Source organism: Saxophila tyrrhenica (assembly GCF_035928015.1).
Source record: "Saxophila tyrrhenica strain CCFEE 5935 chromosome Unknown scaffold_3, whole genome shotgun sequence".
Taxonomy (NCBI): domain Eukaryota; kingdom Fungi; phylum Ascomycota; class Dothideomycetes; order Mycosphaerellales; family Extremaceae; genus Saxophila; species Saxophila tyrrhenica.
Window position 1 is genome coordinate 1098287 of NW_027041735.1, and position 21721 is coordinate 1120007.

At 55.7% G+C, this 21721-nt stretch overlaps 10 protein-coding genes across 10 annotated transcripts; 8 read left to right on the plus strand and 2 right to left on the minus strand.

Moving 5' to 3' along the window:
• Positions 1-280: 280 nt before the first annotated feature.
• Positions 281-880, plus strand: MRPL25 (54S ribosomal protein L25, mitochondrial; the record flags this gene model as incomplete). Its single annotated transcript, XM_064799636.1, has 1 exon — positions 281-880. The coding sequence occupies one exon, from the start codon at positions 281-283 to the stop codon at positions 878-880; it is 600 nt and encodes a 199-aa protein (XP_064662391.1).
• Positions 881-1041: 161 nt separating this feature from the next.
• On the minus strand, positions 1042-1914 carry LTR77_002378 (uncharacterized protein; the record flags this gene model as incomplete). The annotated part of the gene is made up of 1 exon (XM_064799637.1): positions 1042-1914. The coding sequence occupies one exon, from the start codon at positions 1912-1914 to the stop codon at positions 1042-1044; it is 873 nt and encodes a 290-aa protein (XP_064662392.1).
• A 619-nt stretch (positions 1915-2533) lies between these two features.
• LTR77_002379 (uncharacterized protein) lies at positions 2534-4617 on the plus strand (the record flags this gene model as incomplete). Its single annotated transcript, XM_064799638.1, has 4 exons — positions 2534-2590; positions 2650-2865; positions 2924-3027; positions 3393-4617. 4 exons carry the CDS (start codon positions 2534-2536, stop codon positions 4615-4617), a joined length of 1602 nt encoding a protein of 533 aa, XP_064662393.1.
• A 1152-nt stretch (positions 4618-5769) lies between these two features.
• Positions 5770-7903, plus strand: PSH1 (E3 ubiquitin ligase; the record flags this gene model as incomplete). The annotated part of the gene is made up of 2 exons (XM_064799639.1): positions 5770-7294; positions 7350-7903. The coding sequence occupies 2 exons, from the start codon at positions 5770-5772 to the stop codon at positions 7901-7903; spliced, it is 2079 nt and encodes a 692-aa protein (XP_064662394.1).
• Positions 7904-8993: 1090 nt separating this feature from the next.
• On the plus strand, positions 8994-10409 carry SPE1 (Ornithine decarboxylase; the record flags this gene model as incomplete). The annotated part of the gene is made up of 1 exon (XM_064799640.1): positions 8994-10409. One exon carries the CDS (start codon positions 8994-8996, stop codon positions 10407-10409), a length of 1416 nt encoding a protein of 471 aa, XP_064662395.1.
• A 474-nt stretch (positions 10410-10883) lies between these two features.
• Positions 10884-11647, plus strand: LTR77_002382 (uncharacterized protein; the record flags this gene model as incomplete). The annotated part of the gene is made up of 3 exons (XM_064799641.1): positions 10884-10886; positions 10934-11072; positions 11124-11647. 3 exons carry the CDS (start codon positions 10884-10886, stop codon positions 11645-11647), a joined length of 666 nt encoding a protein of 221 aa, XP_064662396.1.
• An 875-nt stretch (positions 11648-12522) lies between these two features.
• On the plus strand, positions 12523-13032 carry LTR77_002383 (uncharacterized protein; the record flags this gene model as incomplete). The annotated part of the gene is made up of 1 exon (XM_064799642.1): positions 12523-13032. One exon carries the CDS (start codon positions 12523-12525, stop codon positions 13030-13032), a length of 510 nt encoding a protein of 169 aa, XP_064662397.1.
• Positions 13033-13328: 296 nt separating this feature from the next.
• Positions 13329-17813, minus strand: LTR77_002384 (uncharacterized protein; the record flags this gene model as incomplete). The annotated part of the gene is made up of 2 exons (XM_064799643.1): positions 13329-17610; positions 17656-17813. 2 exons carry the CDS (start codon positions 17811-17813, stop codon positions 13329-13331), a joined length of 4440 nt encoding a protein of 1479 aa, XP_064662398.1.
• Positions 17814-17935: 122 nt separating this feature from the next.
• On the plus strand, positions 17936-18511 carry LSM5 (RNA-binding protein lsm5; the record flags this gene model as incomplete). The annotated part of the gene is made up of 5 exons (XM_064799644.1): positions 17936-18146; positions 18197-18235; positions 18287-18314; positions 18366-18429; positions 18476-18511. The coding sequence occupies 5 exons, from the start codon at positions 17936-17938 to the stop codon at positions 18509-18511; spliced, it is 378 nt and encodes a 125-aa protein (XP_064662399.1).
• Positions 18512-19547: 1036 nt separating this feature from the next.
• On the plus strand, positions 19548-21668 carry LTR77_002386 (uncharacterized protein; the record flags this gene model as incomplete). Its single annotated transcript, XM_064799645.1, has 1 exon — positions 19548-21668. One exon carries the CDS (start codon positions 19548-19550, stop codon positions 21666-21668), a length of 2121 nt encoding a protein of 706 aa, XP_064662400.1.
• Positions 21669-21721: the final 53 nt, after the last annotated feature.

The following is a 21721-nucleotide window of genomic DNA, read 5'->3' on the forward strand; positions in this document are numbered from 1 at the left end:
GTTCAATTCGAGGCTTGTGGAGAGAATGTGTTGTTATCTCGCGCGACACCTCACCAGTTCCGTCTTTCTATGGCAGGATGCGCAAGCCGTAGAAGGTAGAGTGATGGGAGGAAGGTCTGGTGAAGGTGTAGTCGCTGAAGCTAGGCACGAGGTGACGCGAAACAGCTCTCGTGAGAGCGAGGGTTGCGTAACCCTGAGCACCCCCGAGGTTCGCCGCAATATGAGCTACCTCACTTTGAACGATCGCGATCTCATCATGAACATCAACCACGGGACGACAATGGCAGCCATGGAGTCCTCCATCTCCCTTGCTCGAACGCTTGACCCCCGACTCCTCCGCTTCTTCACCCGATTTCCACCACCAGCACTTCGAGGTCTCTCGCAAACACCACAATCACCATCCCCAGAAACAGTGCAAATAGCAGAGAACACCTCCTCAATGGACCCCAACGAGGGCGCCGCAACATCCACAATAACACCAACACCGAATTCATCACCCTCACCCTACCCCACTACCAACGACGGCCGCAAACACAACCCTTTCCTCCCCTTCCGCAACCCCAGTACGGGAAACTGGCACTCCCCCCACTACTCTCTCCGCCGACAAGCCGTGCTGTTCAAACTCGCGCAACAGCACAACGTCCTTCCTCTGATGCCTCTATCGCCAAAGCATCCTGAGGTGAAAGCGACGAAGCGGTTAGAGCAAGGACTAAGAGTGAAGGGGACGGGAGAGGGACAGAAAGTCAAGGGGAAATTGTGGGAGCGGACATTGCAGGGACGCTTGGAGGCGAGGAGGAAGGCGATGGAGGGGATGCCGGAGATGGTACGGCAGTGGAAGGAGAGGGGTCATGGCAGAGGGTGGAAGAAGTGGCCGAGGTGAGGGAGAGGACAGATGGGTGGGTTCGTATGTGTTTAGCGTGGAGTTGGAGATACAGTGTGTGTATAGATATGGATATATGGGATATATGAAATCTCCATGGAACTGCCGTATGGACACATTGCTAGGCTCTTCAGGTTCCGCTTGCAAGGTGTAGTGCTGCTTTAGACTACAGCTCCAGCCTGCTCTGGCTTCGACCCCGTGCGCTCCTCCACGCCCGCGCTACTCCTCGCCACTTCCGGCAATCTCTCATACTCGGCCCAGTATCTCGCCCTGTCCAGCCGATACCTATAACGCTGCTGCAAGCTGCTTTCCGACCGGCCAGGAATATCATTGGCGATCTGCGCCCAGCTCTGATTCACTGCCTTCAGCCGCACCAACGCCTCGTCCTCGACATCGCTGTAGGGGTTTTTGTGTTTGGCGGGGAGGCTCTGGAGCTTCCGATAATGGGCTTGTACCTTGCGATGGCGACGCGTAGGGAAGTGGCGCATGACTTCGGGCCAGCTCAGCCTTTCTTCGTCCCGCAGACGGAGAAGTTGAGCTTCTTCCTGTCCTGACCAGGGTGGCTCGGAAGAGCGTGCATTGGAGCGAGCCGTATCGTATGAACTTATGAGCTTCAGCTTGTAAAGACGCGCCTGCAGATGGTACGCAGAACGTGGTGGAAATTGACTGGCGATGAGACGCCACTTCGTGCCTTGGCTCTTCAAACGTAGCAGTCTGGCGTCTTCCTCCGGCGTGAAGTCCGATGTTGAACGACCGTTGAACATACGCGTCCCCGTCTTCCGAATCTTTAGCTGAGGACGAATGAACCGGGACCATCTGGTGACGAGCGTCGCTCTAGTTCTGTGCGGCAGCTTGCGCTGGATCTCCGGCCATCCTACTCGGTTGGCGCGTAGCTCTGCGATCAGTCGGTCTTCGTCTTTGGTGAACAGGGACCTGTCCCGACCTCCTCCAGGAGATAGGTGTTTGGCCCATCGGTTTTGCAGGCTGACCGTTGAGCGGTGTGACAGAGCTTGCTGAATGCCGGCCCATTTCATGCGTTGGGCGCGAAGCTCTGTGATGGTTTGGTCTTCTTCACACGTGAATCTTGGTCCGACTGTTGGACGCTTCCCGCCCTCAGGGGCCTGGCGAGCCCGGCGGAATACAGTCGCGTGGAAGTGCCGTTGAAGTCCAGCCGGCCAGGAGGGATGGCATTTCGGAGAATGGAGTAATGTTCCAGACAGAATAGTATCTGATAAGTAACGATCAAGCAAAGTATGCGCCGCAATCATCACAGATTCGTCCTAGAGGTCAGGGCATTTGTTGAGGGTAGTCCAGTCCAGTCCGCCTATCGTGGTTGAGACTGCCATGTTTTGCAGGCTCATGCTCTCAAGCTATACCTTGTCCATTACAACGTTCTGAGCCCGCTTCATGCCTCCCCATCTCGCGCGTTGTGGGCTGAGTAGGACGGTTGTTGTTCATCTTCAAGGAGGCGGCTTCACGCCGCCCTGTGGTCCGAGTCACAAAGCTTAACTCAACTGCCGAGGAAGCTCCGAAGACCCTCGAAAGCTCGATCCAACCTTCACCTCAGCTTCACACCTTCGACTACAACAGCCCGCCGCAGTTGCCAGACCGATGGAAGCTACGACATAGAACTGTACCGTTCTTGCCGCTGACATGTCTGACTTCAGCTTCTCCGACGACCAGGAGCTGGTTGCGCTCAACGCGCAGGTGGTGAGTACCTACTACAGCCTCCGGCGCGACCGCAAATTGCAGTGCTAACGACTTCGCAGCACGCGGACCCCGAAGAGTTCGAAGCATGGGATAAGCTGGTGCGTGCGGCCGAAGCACAAGAAGGTGGACTGCACCGCAACTCGAGTCCGGGCGCGATCGCATCCACCCGCGATGTCTACGACAAGCTTCTCTCGCGCTTCCCGCTGTTCTTCGGCTACTGGAAGAAATATGCGGACCTTGAGTTCGTGATTGGAGGCACCGAGGCGGCAGAGATGGTAAGATACAAAAGCTGAATATGATACAGAATGTCAAGAGTCGCTGACACACAGGCAGGTCTACGAGCGTGGTGTCGCTAGCATCGGCACTTCGGTCGACCTCTGGGCCAACTACTGCGGCTTCAAGGTCGACACGAACCACGACACCGATGTGATCAGAGAGTAAGTCCGTAGGCAGTCCCTTCCACCCCCACCACTGCCAACACACATTACCAGCACATGACCTAGACCTGGAGTCTCTTCTCCATGATCCAGGACTATTCGCTCTGTCGGTGAGACCTCCAACCCACTAGCTGGTCCTTTTGAGAGTCTCACGTCTACTTATCAGACCGACCTCCGAAGACCTCTGCCGAAGTCAGCAGTCATCTTGTCCCTACTTTTTTTGAGTTTCCTCGCACGCGCGCTGTGGTGTCGTTCTACACTTGGAGCTTATGAGCTCTTCCCGAGACATGTTTGCCTCCATTTTTGCTTCCTCCCGAGCCCTCTGATCTCTCCTTCGAAGCCTCTTACTGACCACTCATTTCTAGGCTCTTTGAGCGCGCTGCGGACAGCGTAGGCCTCGACTTCCTCTCTCATCCGTTCTGGGACAAGTACCTCGACTTCGAGGAGCGCTTCGAGTCGCAAGAGCGCATCGTTGCCATTCTCTACCGCCTTATCCACATCCCGGTGCACCAATACGCGCGCTACTTCGAACGGTTCAGAACCATGGCCGCCAATCGCCCAGTCACAGAACTTGCGCCACCGGACGTGCTGCTTCGGTTCCAAGAGGAGATCCAGCAAAGCGGAGCGACGGGCAAGGATCTTGAGCAAGAGCTGCGGGCTCGGATCGACGGCTGGCATCTAGAGCTCTTCAACCGCACACAGACCGAGACCACGACGCGCTGGCCGTACGAACAGGAGATCAAGCGGCCCTATTACCACGTCACCGATCTGGACGACCAGCAGCTCGTCAACTGGAAGAACTATCTCGACTTCGAAGAAGGCGAAGGCGACTACGCACGCATCAAGTTCCTCTACGAGAGGTGTCTGGTCACCACAGCTAGCTACGAGGAGTTTTGGCTGCGGTATGCGCGGTGGATGAACAGCTACCCGGGCAAGGCGGAGGAAGTCAGGAACATCTACCAACGGGCGTGCGGCACCTACGTTCCTATCGCTCAGCCCTTGATCCGGTGGTTCTACGCCGCATTCGAGGAAGCAGAAGGACGTCCTGGTGTGGCGGCGGAGATTCACAGCGCGATACTTGAGAAGATGCCAACCGACATCCAGACTATCGTCTCGCTCGCGAACGTGGAGAGGCGGCAGCATGGGGTCGATGCAGCAATCAAGGTTCTTTCGAACTACACCGGCGACCTCCTCGCCACCAACTCTGTCGATAGCGGCGCTCTGATCAGCGAATGGGCTCGTTTGGTAGAGAAGAACATGGGCGACGTCCAAAGCGCACGCAGCGTCTACGAGAGCAACGAGTCATCCAACTTTAAAAGCTACGCGTTCTGGCGGGGTTGGCTGCAATTCGAGTGCGAGCAAGCCACGTCTGGCGGCGATGAGGCGAGCCAGTACCAGCTCGTGCAGTCGGTGTTCGGCAAGGTCAGGCATCAATCGGGTATACCACGCGACAGCTTCAAGCAACTGGCGGCGATCTACTTCGAGTTCTTGAAGTCGCGCGGTGGCAGAGAGGCTATGAAGGAGTTCATGCAGCTTGATCGCGAGATCTATGGGCCACCTAGCGTCGCTAATGGCGCGAAGGAGGTCTAGAGTTGCATCACTCCTGTCTTCGGTCTCTCCAACACCACAGGTACGACACGGGCATTCGCTAGGTGGCGGCCCTTGAGAGGTGGGAGAATTGCGGACAAAGTCCGGCGATTGCAATCACAGTGAAGGATCATCAGGCAGGCTAAGCCTTCTTCTTGAATGTGTTTATAGCTGTAACATACTGCTGCTGCGGGCCCTGACTGCTGCGCTCACCGCGCTCGCCGTCGCTTTGATGGGCGTCAGGTGGCCTTCTTCACGGCCTGGGCGGCCATACAGCAATAGTGAAGTGGCGAGCATTGCTTGCAACCAATCCAGATCAGATCAAATCATCCAAACCACGATTTCCCTTCCTTTGCCTTTCGTTTCTGGAGCTGCATCTCCTCCATCTGCCGTACATCAGCATCTCTAACCCCACGACACATAAGCACCGCCTGAAATACCTACCCATTCCTTCTTACAAGCCCGATACGCACTACACACCTTGTCAGCCATCCATCCCAACCTCGGCCTCTCGAAGAGAAAGTACAGGATTGGAAAGAAACCTACTCAAAGTAATCCTGACACATCGCCCGATCCCCTCCGTTGCGACGAAGGCATTTCAGACTTCGGTCCGCGACATCCTGGCAGGGGTCGAAGTATTCGCTATGGCGTTTGCTGTAGGTGGCGTTAGTCGATCGGAAGGTCTGGTCAGAAGTGGGGAGGAACAGACGAGGTGAAGCGGGATGCACCCTTCTGCCAGGTCGATTCTGCGTCAGCCGAGGGGTCGGACATGGGGAGTTCGATGGGCTATCGATTGGGAGGGTGATGTGTGGTTGTGCTGATGTTGAATGTCCGGTGTGCCAGGACTTTTAGTTGCGGCTGCGGATCGGCGCCGCGAATTTAAGGTTTAGCGGCCGCAGCGCGGGCCACCGTGTCGCTTCACGTTTCTGGCTGCTGGACAAACGTCACGGCTTCACATTTGCTCGGAACACGAACTTCTCTACCACGCCCAGACAGTCTTACGACCACCGGACTGTGGGCAGAAAGTAGCCACGGCCTCCATGAATTGAACCACCACTATTCGACTTCCCACTCCCAAGGCGGCCGCGACCACGCGCCTGCCTGAGCCGTCACTCATTCCTAGCCTCGTCAACAGCCTGAGCTGCAAACGCGAAGATGGCGAGCCACGAGGGTTCACGAAAGCGACTTAAGATGTCCCGGAGCGAAGCAAGAACAGCAGGCACAAACGACATGGTATCCCTCGCCTCAGCATCAACCTCTGAAATGGTACCAACCACACAAGGCCCGTCATGCCACACCGGCGCCTGCCAGCACGAGCAGCATTTGAAAACCCTCAACACCGACGTCGACGCCATGCGCCAACTCATCACCTGCAAGATCTGCGACCGATTGCTCTACGAACCCTACGCTCTTTCATGCGGACACACCTACTGCTATCAGTGCCTGCGACAGTGGTTTGACAACAACCGGCACAAGAAAACGTGTCCCGACTGCCGCATGCTCGTCACCCAACAGCCGACACCTTCTTACGTCCTGCGAGAGCTGGTGCTGATCTTCGTGAGCCGTAACGAGCTGCTGCCAGATGGCGAGACGTCGGATGAGCATCATCAGTGGTCGAAGGAGGAGGCGGATTTGGTTGCCAAGGACAAAGCTAGTACTGATGCAAGAGAAGGTGGGCTTTTCAAGGGCATGTTCAAGAATGTACCCAGGCTGGTAGGAGGGCTGCGGGATGCTGGCGATGGCGTGGACAGGTGTCCACACTGCATGTGGGAGCTCGAAGGACCGGTGTGCTCGCATTGTGGTGAGAGGGTGGATGATTCGGACAGCGATATCACGGACGATGAGCTCGATCATGAGATCGACGCTGAAGATGCAGCGGCGTTCTTTGGAGCGGACGGTGCGGACGATTTCATGGACCCACAGTCCTTCGACGGCAGCTACGACTCAGAGCCAGACGGGCTTGGAATGGCACGGCTTGATGCCGAACAAGATGAGCTAACCAACTACATCAATCAGTATGGCGGCAGGAGGAGAGGTCATCGAAATCACCACACGATCGACTTGGTGTCCGAAGACGAAGAGGATGACTTTGATGATGATGACGCGGACGTGGATGGGGAGATGCAGGGGTTTGTGGTGGACGATGATGATGTCGATGGCCCGATCGAGCAGAGTGGATCAAGTGAAGACGACACAGACGTCCCGCGTCGACGCTTGGTGCGTCGCAGGAGCCCCATCACGATCTCGGACGACGAAGGCGATGGTGCTGCATCTGCCGGTGCGCCAGTGACGGAGGAGGATTCAGAGGACGAAGGGCCGATCGCTCGTGGCAGCCAGAGGAGCAAGCGTGGTGGGCGGGTACCCTTCAGAGGAGCACCAGCTTCACATTTCGTGGAGAGCTCTAGTGCCGGACCGAGCGATGGTGAGGATGACGAGATGGACCTGCCCGGGCGGCTTGCCGGCTTCTCGCCGCTGGACCAAGACGACAACAGGTCAAGTGACGGATCAAGTGAAGGGTCAAATGATGGGTCAAACGACGGCTCGAGCGATGAGCAGTCTGAGCCAGTGAGCTCCATCCATCCGATGAACGCCAGCGACGACGAGCTAGAGCTAGACGTTGATGACTTCGACCACAATGGGTACGGCGATGAGCATGACGACGAGGATGACGACGGGTGGGGTTCGCAACTCTCCTTGTCGGTTCAGGCAGCGAATGTGACTAACGTGTCGAGCAGGTACTGAAGTCGAGACGCCTCGCCGTTCGAGACCAGCACTGATGGCGGCTTCGCACCGGCTGCATACTGGAGCGCAACATAGACAGCGCCATACCTCCAACTTCAGCAGCCTCAGCAGCAACATAAGATCCCCACCACCACCTGCAAGGTACGCGTACATGGGCCACCGCACACTCGACCTACCAACCACACGCACGAATGCTCCTGGGGAGCGCACACGACACCGCAACACCCCAGCCACTCTCCGCCACGCTCAACCCGCCTTCAGAGCCCCGGCTCACCCTTTTCAACTCAGCAACACATTAGCATCCGTCAATAGTGCGTATAACCAGCGCGCTCATCAGAACACAGCTCAGCGATCTTCTCGCTACGAGCCGGAGTCTTCAGGCGAGAGCGGGAGTAGCAGAACCGTCGGGACGAATGATGGTGGTCGGGGGAGGAAGAGGACGCTGAGTATTGCATCTGATGACTTCCACTTGCCGTCTGACGTTAGCGTTCCGTCTGAGGGGGTTGAGTTTCAGAGTATGGTGCAGCGTGGGGAATGGGATGAGTAGCGCGGTGCGCGGTTTTATGAGTCTATGAGAATCACGCTGGAGATAATGATGGCTGGTGGGATTGAGTGCGGATGGTTTGACCACGACATCAACCCGGCTGGGGTGCATGCGATGTGGTGGGTTCATGATGTGGTGGGTTCATGCTGTGGTGGGTTCATGCTGTGGTGGGTTCATGATGTGATGAGCGATGCGCTGGACCAGCCTAGTCGTCTTACGACGGTGCTTGAGAAGCTTTATCTACGATAGCTTGTATTCGAGCCTTTCAGGTATTGAAAAAATACTCCCGCTCGCCCATATACAATTATGCCGATCGAGTCGTACTCTCTCGAAACTTGTGCAGGTACACGAGCTCAGCGCTCTGTGAATGGTGGCGGTTGGCATATGCCAAGCTGTGTGTTCAGACGATCACTTTGCTTCTTCCTCTTCCCCAAAATCGCGCAGTCGTAAATTGTGTTTGACGCGCACGCCGTCATCCATTCCCTTCGTCCACCTCGAGAACAACATCTCCATTGCGAGAGCCATCGCGACAGTATTTACCACGAGGCATTTTGGAAGGTGAGCGACGAGTCGGGCATGCGCTCCGGGAAAAGACACCGCCTTCAACGCTTGGGACTTTGCGGGAAATTTCTTCGCACTTTCTCCCTCTTCCTCTTTATTTCCTGCGACATTTCTTCTAACTCCTCATTCACAGAGGAACCTACAAGTACTTCGCATCGCCTTTGAGTCACATCAAAGGCTCTTCTAAACCTCACAATACGGTCATCAGCATCATCAGCAAAATTGCATCGCCACGAGCCTACCGCGACATCCTCAACAGCAAACCGCCACCCATTGCCTTCACCATCCGACCTCGAGCGTGTGTTGTTTGACCTGCAACACTCAGCCTCCGAGTCGCCAACCCCTCAGCTGCCGCATAAGAGCTACCTTGGAGTCCTTCCCTTCGCAGGGGAAGAAGACTCTGACGGGTCTCGCTACCTCAGTCTAGTACGCTTGGGCTTTGCGCCCTTCAAACCACCCTAACAGGACTTTCGAACGAACGGATATTACATCAACCAACCCTTGGGAGAACGGAACTGTTTCTTGCAAGGGAATGGCAGCTCGTGTTAGCAACACCTACACCCAGGAACACGAACAAGAACAACAGTTTTTGTCTTTGAAGACGAGTTACGACTCGTCGGACAATGTGTCCAACTATGATAGTGGGACGGAAGAGTGCTATGATGGGAAGAAGCTTGCCAAAGAGATGATTGGAGCTGCGCTGCAGAAGCATATCAGGACCGTCAACCCGCATGAGTGCGAGGATGGAGCCGAGGACGCGTTCTTCGTGGCCGACCTGGGAGAGGTCTACCGCCAGCATATGCGCTGGACGAAGCATTTGAAGAGGGTCACGCCGCACTACGCGGTCAAGTGCAACCCTGACCCGACTGTGATCCGCCTGCTGGCCGCCATGGGAACTGGTTTCGATTGTGCGAGCAAGACCGAGATTGAGCAGGTGTTGAAGCTCGGTGTGGACCCGGAGCGCATCATCTACGCGCAGCCGTGCAAGACGAAGAGCTACTTGCGATACACGGCAAACCAGGGGGTGAAGCAGATGACTTTCGACAACACCGACGAGCTGTACAAGATCAAGCAGATTGCTCCGGAGGCTGAGCTGTACCTGCGCATCTTAACCGACGACTCGGCCAGCTTATGCAGGCTCAGCCAGAAATTTGGCGCGAGCATGGAGAACACTCAGGAGCTGCTTTCACTTGCGAAGGACTTGGATCTTAACGTCGCAGGCGTGGCCTTCCACGTCGGCTCCGGCGCCTCCGACCCCAGCGCCTTCATCAAAGCCGTACAAGACGCTCGCACGGTCTTCGACCAAGCCGCCACGCTCGGCCACAGCCTCCACACGCTCGATGTCGGCGGCGGCTTTTCCTCGGACACCTTCGAAGAAATGGCCGCGGTGCTTTCCAAAGCTCTCGACGACTACTTCCCACCCTCCGTCCGCATCATCGCTGAACCGGGACGCTACTACACCAGCTCCGCCTTCACGATCGCATGCAACGTCATCGCACGCCGCACGGTCGAGGACAAGAGCCGAGGCGTCAAGAGCTACATGCTCTACCTCAACGATGGCGTCTACGGCAACTTCAGCAGCATCATGTTCGATCACCAACACCCTGTCCCACAAGTCCTCTCCACCGTGCGTCGACCAGATGGCTTCAATTACAGCGCCGACTCGCTCACTGACTCCGGGTACACGTCCGCCGAAGACTGCTCTCCAGGTCCGAGGGACGGAAAGATGATCGAGTACTCTATCTGGGGCCCGACCTGCGACGGGATCGACTGCATCTCCGAGAAGTGGACGAGTCCCGAGACGGTGGATGTCGGGGATTGGTTGTACTTTGAGGATATGGGTGCTTATACCAAGTGCTCGGCGACGAGATTCAATGGATTCACCGATCAGCACAAGACGATTTATGTTAGCAGTGAGGCGGGGGTTGCTGGGTTGATTGGGTTTTAGAGGGTTGGAGACGAGGTTTGTGGAAGTTTTCTTATTGCTATTGCGATAGACGGATATAGATGGGTAATGGTAACCGTATTTCTTAGTGCTATCACAATGTCTTTCCTGAAATCACATGAGGTCGAGGAGGTGAGGTTCACTTGAGCTTCACTTGAGCGCGGATCAGCTGAATATGGCAGGCGCGTTGAGGACGTGCCTTCCATGTGCGTGGGAGCTGCCCACAAAACCAGGTCTTCTGCTCTTCTTGCTTCCTTTCTTTTACATCTACCTCTACCTTCTCTTCATTCGACTGTACAGTACTACTGCCACTTGTGCTTGGTGCTTCACCATCTCGAGTCTGCTGCGCGCTTTCATCTGGTGTTCTCACGCTGCCCGTCACTGCCATCACCGCCCTCATCAAGACGGTCTCTCAGCAATCCCCGGACACCTGGATAAAGGTTTACACCACAATTCCCACCCACTCATACAACCAACATGGTAAGCTTGCCTCTCACCTCCATCGCTTCTCATGCTTACATCTTCAGGCGCCCAAGGTCAACTGCAACCCACTCAAGCTATCCAACATCGTGACCTACTTCCAGAAGTCTCGAGTCGCTCACACCCTCAAGGATCTGGAGAAGGCGCTGCCGAGCGTGGCGAGCATCAATGGGATGCAAGTGAAGGGTACGTGATCTCACTCTCTCATGGATCAAGATCAAGCTGACATTGCCTTAGACTACCTCCAACATCTCCAAGACGAGAACAGGATCTCAGTCGAGAAGATCGGCTCCGGCAACTGGTTCTGGTGCTTCCCGTCTGAGCAGAAGAAGATCCGCGAGCGAGCTCTGGCGGAGGCTCAGTCAACTCATGATAAGGCCGCCTCCGTGGTTAACGACCTAAAGCAGAAGCTCGCCGACATCAACGCTCAGCACGAAGACGAAGCCGAGATGCTCGACAATGGCGCCGAGAGCCGTGAGGAGCTTGTGGAGAGCAAGGCCGCCCTCCAGAGCGATGTGAAGAGGCTGGAGAAAGCTCTCGAGGCGTACCGCGACACTGACCCGACGGAAATCGAGCGCAAGAAGGCCGTGGTGCAGCTCTTACGCGATCAAGCGACCCAGTGTACCGAAGAAATCTATTCCATGGAAGGCTGGTTCAAAGAGAGGACGGGCAGTGACGAGGTCATCGCGGCTCTCCGCCAGATGATCGACTATGGTGCTGAGCTGGACGAGGAGGAGGGTGTGCTGAAGGAGCTCGTTTGAGGAAAAGATTCGAGAGATGTTGTTGCTATCTACGGCTGGAAGCATCTGAGGTCAGTTTGCTTACGATGTGTCTTGTACTTGCAGTTTGCTGTTACTTCTTGCCCCATCTTCGAGCTTTGTGCCCCTTCTCCGAAACAAGGTATGGTGCTACAGATCTTCTTGTTCCTTTTTCAGCTTGTCTCTTTCTTGGAGAAGATCACAATGACTGGGAGCGCTCCTGCCGTTTCTGGTCGCTCGGGAGCTCCCGCTGTTACACAGCATGTGACGATAAACAGCAAACTCTGCCGCCTCTCAGAAACCACAACAACTGCTTCAGCGACTTCTCACCAGCTACAGCAGCACATCACACACCACGCTTTCTGAGAAGCGGTCATTTTCTAGAGCATTGACGCATCTTCTCCAGCATCTAGAGCAGTTCTCAGCAGGTTTTCTTCCGCTATAGCAGCATACCACACACCACACTCTTCGAGAAGCGGTCACTCTTCTACAACATCAACGCACCCTCTCCGACATCGAAAGCAGTCACCAGCACTCGCTCGCTCGCTATAGCAGCATGCCAAACATCACGTATACGGAGAAAAGACATATTAATCGCGTTATCGAAAATGTCTCTCCCAATGCAAAACATAGGCAAAACGAATCATTACTCGCTATAGTGGCGGAATCAGCTAATCATAATAGAAGAACAGGCAGCAAAGACGTCCAATCTGACCGATCCCCAGCCCACGGCAGAATCTCGTATGCAGATGCGTGCTGCATATGACAGCGTCCGAGGCCGCAAAAACAGTCAGGGATGCTGTAAAAAAGCATCGCTACCCCAAAATCGATCAGGGAATGGCTGAAGGTGAGCAGAAGCATATGAGAATTACAAGAAGATGTCTGATCGCCGGGATCTGTCAGCGTTAAGGGCGAATGCAATTGCGATGAACTGGAGTGAGTTTGAGGTGAGCACTCTGCTGTCTTCTCTGGCGACGGCAGGCAGTGAGCAGTGGGAGATCGGCCGCGGTACTTACGCAGAGGCTGTTCGGAAGACGGAGAGCTTTGGGAGTCGTTCGGTGTTGGAGTTGAAGGCGAAGGCGAAAGAGTTGAAGTGCGAGTATCTGGATCGCGGAGTGGAAGTGCCAGCGGAGCTGGGGTGGGTGAAGGTCTTGTGGCCCAGACAAGGGTACCGGGGTGCATTGCGTGTTCTCGGCGGCGGAGAGGATGGGGAGGGCAGTATAGCGGGTGAGGAGGAGGCGGAGGCGTCGTCGGACGACGGAGAAGGCGAGGAGTGGGAGGTGGCGGGTGGGTGGGAGGGGCGGGGGGTGAACGTGGCGTTGCCTGTTCCCGCTGCCGGTGCTCGTCTGGTGGAGGATTCTCGTGGCGTACGTGTCCGTCGCGATTAGCTACGGCGTGGAGAAGGGATGCTGGTGTTGAGATACTGAGACTGGAATGTACTTGGTCTCCTGTACTATGGCCTCATTTCTGTGGTGTGATCAATGATTGTAGGGGGCGCTTGTTTCCTAACCAACTGGAGAAAAGGCGGCGTATCCGTGAAGCTAACATGCACATCACCCACCCATCTCCCAAACACCTTCACTAACGCCGCCAGCATAGCCACTGTGAAACGCATGGGAACAGCTCAATATGACCGAGAACATCCTTTGCACTTCATTCAAAACAAGTACACATCTAACACTCTCTAATCTCCAACCCTCACCTCCTCAAGCTGCCTCAAAACCTTCCAATACCTCCCCCGCGCACTCTCAGGCAACAGCTCAAACGCCTGCCGCGCCCTCTCACTCTGATACGGCAAGTCGTTGTCCTGTATCACAGCCAGCACATAATTCACCACCGTGGTCTCGCTGAGCGGAGGCTTGCGCAGCAGTCGGGCGACTTCGCGGCAGTTGAAGTTTTGATGATGCCAGAGGTGGTAGGCGCGGAGCTGGGAGGGCCTGCATTTGACGCCGGGTGCGAGGGAGGACATCCAGGCGCCGGTCCATTGTTGGGCGAGGTCTACCTCGGGTGAGGATGGGAGTGCGGATCGAGAGGAGGGCTTGGCTGCTTTGCTCTGCTTGGGCTCGGCGGTCTCTTTTTCTTCAAAGGAGTCCAAGGTCGGTAGTGACGGGTACGTAACGCGGATCCCAGCCAACGGCACACCTGCGGTGACAGAAGGGCCGACATCATGGGTGTCGTAGCTTTCCATTGCCTCGAAAAACTCGTCATCATCGTCATCGTCATCGACGGTGACTGGCTTCTTCTTTGCTGCAACTGTCGTCTTCTTCGCTGCGGATGGCTTCGCTGCGTACGGCTGCGCTGTGATCTTCTCCCCGTTGCCCAACGCCAACGGCTCGTCATCCTCCCACAGCCCTGGTCTTGGTGGCATGGGATCCATCTTCTTCCGCTTCGCCTCCAGCGCTTGGTAGAGTTGGAAGCCAGCATAGGCATCCGACGCCGCGTACTCAAGCTGATCAGGCTTCAGCTTCCTGCTCCAAGCGCTCGTGCGCACCTGACCTTTGTACAAAGGCAGCAGCAAAATCTCTTGAACCTGAGCAGCAAGATTCTTCAGCGTGCGATTGACCATTCTTGGCTGGTTCTCCGAGAACTTGACAACCTTGTAGAGATGGCTGAGTTCAAAGTAACCACCAATGCGCACTTTGAGGCATTGCTCGAGGCGTTTAGCATCGCCAGCAACATTGACGCCGGTTTTGGCTATGCTCTTGGACTCCAGAATAGTGCGAAGAGTCGGAGGCAGAAGCTCCTCCGCTGTCTCGCCCTTGAACAACGCCAGCTGAAACAGACCAATCCTGTGTTCGGACGAGATTTGGATGAGTGAAATGCAATCTTTGGTGCTGGCCCGGAAGGGCCAAGCGTTCATCTCCCATTCCAAATCAAAGCCCAGCACAGATTCGTCGAGAAAATGTTTCGCCTGGGTCTCAGCTTGTTCGTACGTGGTGCAGTAATGGACTGTCGGGTTCTGCCCTCTTTCATTTTTGTAAAGCTTGTACGACCAGAAGGCGGCATTGGTGCTTGGAGAAGCAATGGCAGCTTTGCGGTAGTCCTCAGGTGATATGCGGTAAGAAGGTTCAAAGTGCTTGTCGAGTGGAGTGCTGGGAACTGGAGCGGACCGTCCGCCTTCGTGTGACTCCATGTTCTTGTCGATGATGCTGCTGGTATCAGAAGCGGGCTGGGCGCTGCTCTCCCGTTCCATGTCGGACATGGCTGATGGCAAAGATTCCGCTCTGTCAGAGAGATTCATCTCGTCGTCGGCTGGTAAGAGCTTTTCGTCGTCTGAGAGGCGAAGAGTCGAGGCAATCTCATCGTCGGACGGTAGATTCTCCGCGTCGGCTAGGAGGTCATGGTCGGCATCATATGGATGGTCCTTTGATTGCACATGGCCGTGCTCATAAGAGGCATCTGAATCCACATCGCTCACTCCGGTAGACCGTAGATTGTCTGCCAACTCAGCGATGCTCATAGTACCCTGCGCAGGAGGGGCTGCCCACTGATCCTCCTGATGGAGCCGCGCCATGAACACATGCACTTGCTGGAGCGGCCGAGTGGGCTGAAGGTTCAGATGTCGATGACCCTGCCCAGCTTGAGGTAAAAGGTAATGGCTAGCCTGCTTTGTCGGTTGTTTGGCTTTCCTTCGAGCCGCTCTCAGCTCCCGGCGCGATGTCGCTATTCTGCGGAAGCTGCTGGACGGCTTGGTGCTGACAGTAGGCTTCTGGCCTTGGTCCTCTGTCTCTGTACGACCAGCTGACTCATCGCTCGCAGACTGCTCTGACTGTCCATTCTCTACCTGGTGCGCTGTTCTAGCCAAAGCTTTCTCCGAATTTGCTATCGCCGCTTCCTGTCGTTTGACCTCGTAGTCATGCTTCGCCCTCGCTGCGGCGGACGTCGCGTCAGCCCGCTTCACCACCAGCTTGTCGCGATGAAGCTTCTGATATGCAAGTTTGGTCCGGTCGCGTTCCGCTTGTAGGATTTTGCGAGCTTCGCTGCCTGGCAGGCTTGCTGCAATCTGTTTGTTCAGCTCCTCTAGATGCGCCTCCAGCTGTCCGAGTGGTCCAGAGGAACGCGCACCGACAGATCGAGGTCGTTCGGGCGCTGCAATCTTCCGCTGACGCTCGCGTTCTTCACTGATCATCTGCCGTTGTTCCCGATGTGTGCTTGGGATACGACGCATACTCGCTCGGCGCCGTCGCGTCATGCCGAGGAGCACTTCATTGGCGACTTCCGACTCGCGCTTGATCATAGTGTCGAATTCGCGGTCGAGTGCGCGCCCGTCGGCAGCGCTTTGATCGAGATGTGCCTCGAGAAGATGCTTTCGTCGTAGGATCGGTATGACCTCGTCGATTTCGTGCTTCAGTGCAGCCCGGCGCTTGTCGAGGTCTCTGTAAGCATCGGATGCCGAGCGACTGCCTTCAGGGTCGGTGGGTTTCTTTTGTATGAGATCGTTCATGCGGCGAATGACGACCCTCATCGCTTCACGTGCAGGCATCAGGTCAAAGAACAATGCTTTCTCGTGTAGCGCGACATGCTTGAGGGCAGTCAAGCGTTGTACGCTCTTGGCCTTTGCAAGATATGTCATTAGATTTGCAGAGAAGTCTAAGGCATCCGCCGTGGATTGAATTTCGTGTGTCAGGTCTTCTTTTCTTTGCGACGACTGAGTGGTGGCTCTGCGGTCGCTGAGAACCTTGAGCTCCCGCTGCTTCCTGGACATCGTGTTGCCAACCTCGTTATGGTCATAATCGTGGAGCAGGGCTATCGCATCGCTGTCGTTTGGTGCGTCCTCAAATCGATGATATTTGGCGAGTGTGCGATGCATATGTCCACGAATCCATAGCTCGTCATCAAGGTAATGCAAGCGATTGCAGTCCTGGTCGTAAGATTCGAAAAGTTCCCGAGCGCGATTTCGCCCGAGTGTAAAGTACTGCTCAAGATGGCCAGCCAGTTCTGGGTAGTTTTTATGTAGGTGTTCTGGTCTACCAACCACGAACTGGTTCTCAACATCTTCCCATTGAGCGTAGATGCGCCTCATTTGCGCCAAGATATCCCCCAAAAGCATGCGCACCTGACGTTGACGTGTCAGAGAGTCCCGCACGTTGGACCAGACTGCGTGGTAAGCATCGTAATTAGATCGACCAGTTTCCTTCCGAAGCAGAGCATCCGTCAAGGCCCTTTGATGTTCTCGCTCTTCAATTTGATTCATGTCTTGCTGATAGCGCTCCATCTGCGCCTTGAGATGCCGCATCCTATCGGCCATGGAATTCTCAGAGAACTTGTGCGACTCTTGCTGTTGTCTTTCGCGGAGCAGCTTCATTTTATGAACAGCCTTCTGCTCCTTGTGGACAGCTGCCCAGTGGTTCCTCAAGCGTTCCTCCGCTTGCCGATCCGCCGTGACTTGGGCGCCCTTCCGTCCCTCCGCCAGGGTAGTGTCGATTTCCGATTCCTTTTGCCGAAGTCGCAGCTGTTTCGCCTCAAGCTGTTTGTCTAGGGACTTCAAGTCGCTCTGTCTCTTGTCGAGACCATCAAGCACGTCCTTAGTCCTTTCAATCTCCTGCTGTGCCGTCCACGTAGCTTCTTGAATCTCTTCCTGTGCCGTCCGCTTAGCTTCTTGAATCTCTTCCTGTGCCGTCCGCCTAGCTTTTTGATTCTCTTCTTGTGCCGTTCGCTTGATCCTCTCCGTCTCTGTGCGTGCTGCTGCAATGCTCTGTTCGACTTTTTGCTTCTCGTCCTTCATATTTGCGAGAGCGCGCTTGAGCTCCTGTATCTCAAGGGCCTGCCCTCCTTTGTCTCGAAAAGAGCTCTCGTTGGGCTCTGGCTGTTCTCCACGGGGAGAAATTCGACTGGGCTGCGATGGCGGCGCTCTCGGGACAGCTATTGCACGTTTTGCAGCGTAGCTACGCCGTGACCCCGGCGATACAGCGAAGTCCACGGACTTGTCGTTGAACCATCGAAAGCCACCGACGTCGCGCGGCTTGCTAGATGCAAGTCTCCTCGAGTAACTATTGCGCTGATCCGCGTACCGTATTGACCTCGCTTTCGTCCGCGACGTTGGTGCTCCAGTGTTATCGCTGTCGGCCCCAGAGAAGGATGGACTGCTGTAACGCCGCCACGGAAAGGTTGCGATCTCGAAGATGTGGTCGTGGCTCTTGGGTCGTGATGTGGATGCCACAGCGTCCATATAGACGGGACGCAGCGCCTGGCTTCCCATCGCTAGCCATGTTGCTGCCTACTCCTAATCGTCCTGGTGTTTCAATGCAGCGTCGTCGTTGAAGTGTTTCCAATGAAGTCCGACCTTCCCCAATGTCTCAAGACGGCATGACGGGTGGTCCCGGAGCTAGAAACGCGAAAGCACGTGAAGGCAAGTATTTTTACTTCCTCGACTACACAAATCAGACATGCCATCCATCTGCTAGTACGCACTCTCCGACGATGGCATCGCAGCTGCTCCCTCTCGAGCTGATCGACCGGTGCGTGGGTTCGCGGATATGGGTCATCATGAAGGGCGACAAAGGTGGGCTTCACACCGACACCGATATGCTGCATTCATTGATATAGTCACAGAGTTCAGTGGCACGCTGCTCGGCTTCGACGACTTCGTCAGTACGTGATGGCGAAATGCTGACGTCTTGCTCCAACGCTGACTGCTCACAGACATGGTGCTGGAGGATGTGACCGAACAGTATGAACAGCCATCTTATGGCGCTTGGGCGCAGCGCTGATGTTACTCCAGCGACTACTCTGGTGCTCAAACCAAGCTTCCCAAGATCTTGCTCAATGGCAACAACATCTGCATGGTACGAACGCACGAAGATGGCCATTCCATGTACTGACGTTATGCAGCTGATACCAGGAGGCATGCCGGAGGGTGATGAATGAAGCGGGATATCGGTACAATCGAAACATGTCAATCCACGTGCTCCATCAACCGCGTGATGAGTCCACGGAAATCGAGGCGAAAAGCGTTGGAAGATTCATTGACCAAGCGAGCCAGCCGCTTGAAGGGGCATGTCCAGAGAGATCAAGCCAGACCACCTCCATGAACATCGTCTAGCAGGAAAGGGGCAGAACGATATGCTCGCTGAATGAGGTAGCCCTCGCACAATTCCTCTCCCGATGAGTGAGGCATGCAGGGGCGTCTGTCGAGGCGTTCCTGCATTGCCTGTGACTTTGAACATGCCTTCTTCTGTGTGGTCCGCTCAATATCGGGCCCTCCAGCGCTATTGTCCACATCGCTCGACAGAACGGCTTTGCTCAAACCCCCCTGCGAGCACATCATCTCATCGGCCAATTTGTCTTGCTCGCATCTGTGTGAGCTGGCGAGGGTGGTGGCAGTCAATCATTGTTCGATGTCAACCGCATTCGCCACATCCGCCCGTCCGCACATATCAGCATCACCCGCAAACGCCTCAACAGTGCCGTGATATCCTGATCATCTCCATACTGCGTCTCCACAATCTATTGACACCTTGAAAGACCAGCATGCTAGACTGTATCCTGCTTAGCCTGAAACCGGCAATAGACATGGCCGCTTGCATCTCAGGCACCGGATAAAATCCAACCTCCTTCCCCAGACCCACCCCAGCACCTCATCTCCATGCAACTGTATTTGCCGATGCGGCTCAAAGGACACTGCCCACCCTGATCGAGCCACATGGGCTCCCAGTCTGGGGAAATTGAGGATCATGCACCGGCGCCTCGCTAATCTAAATTCTTGTCCAGAACCACGATGCTTGACTACAGTCGACAATCGACAGCGAGCAGGGACTCCCTCTCCCACTCGTCTGGCTAAATAGCCTTGCGATATATAGAAGAGGGTGCGGCACATGGTGCTGCTAGGTCTTGAGGTTTGTGGATCCCTTCTTGCCTTCACGTTCATTCGTTCTTTTACTCTCCTTGTTGACTACAGCTCAACATGTTTTCTCTCCCAGCCTTGGTAGCAGCAGCGGCGCTGGCGGGAAGCCATGTGTCTGCTCAGACTCCCCAGGCGGTCACGGCAAGCAACGCCGGCACTTCCTTGACTTTCATCTACCAGAACAACCTCAATGCCTCCGATGACTCCAACCACCGGGGCGCCATCTTGCTCGACCCGATGAGCGCGGCGGATGGCAAGGCCGCATGTGCTGCGCTGGGTGAGACTCTGCTGCCGGCGAGCACGATCAAGAACCACAGGTCCGACTTCGTGCACTCGCTTGCTTACCTCGAGTTTGCGAATCTGGCCAAGCAAGGCCAGCAGTTCTACATCGACAAAGGCGTGGTCACCGTGACGGAGAACCCGGAGAAGCTCAAGTTCTCGAAGCACAACCCAGGCACTGGTGAAATGCCGGTTCTCTGCTCGCAATCCAGCAACCAGAACAACCCGAGCAACGCCAAGGCCAGTTCGTCGAACGAGATCACGATCAAGTCTTCCGGAAACACCTACGTTGGTTTCAGGAACCAGAAGTCCTTCCGATTCGTTGGGATCCCATACGCCAACCAGCCCGGTCGCTTTGAGTACTCGACAGTCAACGACCAGAAAGGTCAAGTCATCTCGGCAACCACCTACGGACCGGACTGTGCGCAGCAGTACGACAGCGGCAGTGAGGAGAACTGCTTGTTCATGAACATCCAGACGCCTTACATTCCCAAGGCTGGCAGCAGGAAGAACCTTCGTCCGGTACTCATGTCCATCTACGGAGGTGGTTTCACCGGCGGAAACTCAGGACCTAACAGCGGACTGGACACTGGCAACTTGGCTTCTCGCGAAGACATCGTGGGCGTGCAGTTCAACTACCGTCTGTCCACGCTCGGCTTCCTTGCTATTCCAGGTACCAAGTACCGTGGCAACTACGGTATCTCCGACCAGGTGACCGCACTTCGATGGGTGAAGCAGAACATTGCGCAGTTCGGTGGTGATCCCAACCGCATTACGATCATTGGCGAAAGTGCCGGTGCTGGCTCTGTCAGAGCCCTTCTCGGCTCGCCGCCAGTCATCGATGAAGGTCTTATTGACGGGGCTGTTGCTCAGAGCAACCTCGGTGGCGGTGTGACTCTCGGACTCAATGGCGATTACGGCACTACTTACAGCTCCTACCTCACCGTTCAGCAATCCTACAGGCAAGCAGGTCAGCAGATCTTTGAGGCTGTGGGCTGCAACCAGACTTCGCTTCAAGACCAGATTCGCTGCTTGAAGAACGTTCCGTGGTCAGACATCCAATCCTTGTCCACTGTAGCCCGTTACGTGGTCCAGGATGGCTACTACGTCAATACCGAGCAACTCGACGTCGTTAACACCAACGGCAGCACTGCCGACGTTCCTGTCATATTCGGCACGACTGCCAACGACGGCGCCAGCTTCTCGAACTTCCCACCGAAGAGCATCACGAACGAAGCTCAAGGCATCGCAGCCTCTCTTGGTATCTCCCTCGACTACGCCCAGCAGATCATTCAGAGCGGCCTCTTCCCTTACTACGACACCGGCAACCTCACCCTCGACAGCTTCAACGTCTCCCAGCGCGTCGCCACCGACAAGACCTTCCGCTGCATCGACGAGGCCACCGTCTACGCCGGCGCAACCAGCGGCGCCTTCGAAAAGGCCTACTACTACACCATGACCCGCACCTACGAGGGCTACGACCCCAACGGCCTCGGCGCTACCGGTCTCTCCCAAGGCCCCATCTCCCCCGCCTACCCCAACGGCAATCCAGAACTCCCATACTTCCGCCTGCACGGCTCCGACCTCGGCTTCACCTACGGCAACCAGAACCCGCTCCGCGACGCCAACGACTTGAAAGCCAGCCAGCTGATCTCGGGCTATTTCGCGCAGTTCGCGAAGACGGGTGACCCGAACCCTTCGCTGGAGTATCTGAAGGTCAGAGGGTACACGAACACCACTCGAGGCGTGAAGACCAGCGGTCCATGGAACGAGGTCTCAAGCCAGACGGGACCGACGAAGAATCTGGACTGGCCGGCGCCGACCGTAGAGTTCCCGGATCTGCCGCAGTGTGCGTTCTTGAACTACTCGATTAGCTACTATCTTGATAGCAACAGGGGTTGAAGAACGTCGTGGGTAGTGGTTTGGAAAGTGTTTGTTGTATAGTTTCCGCGATA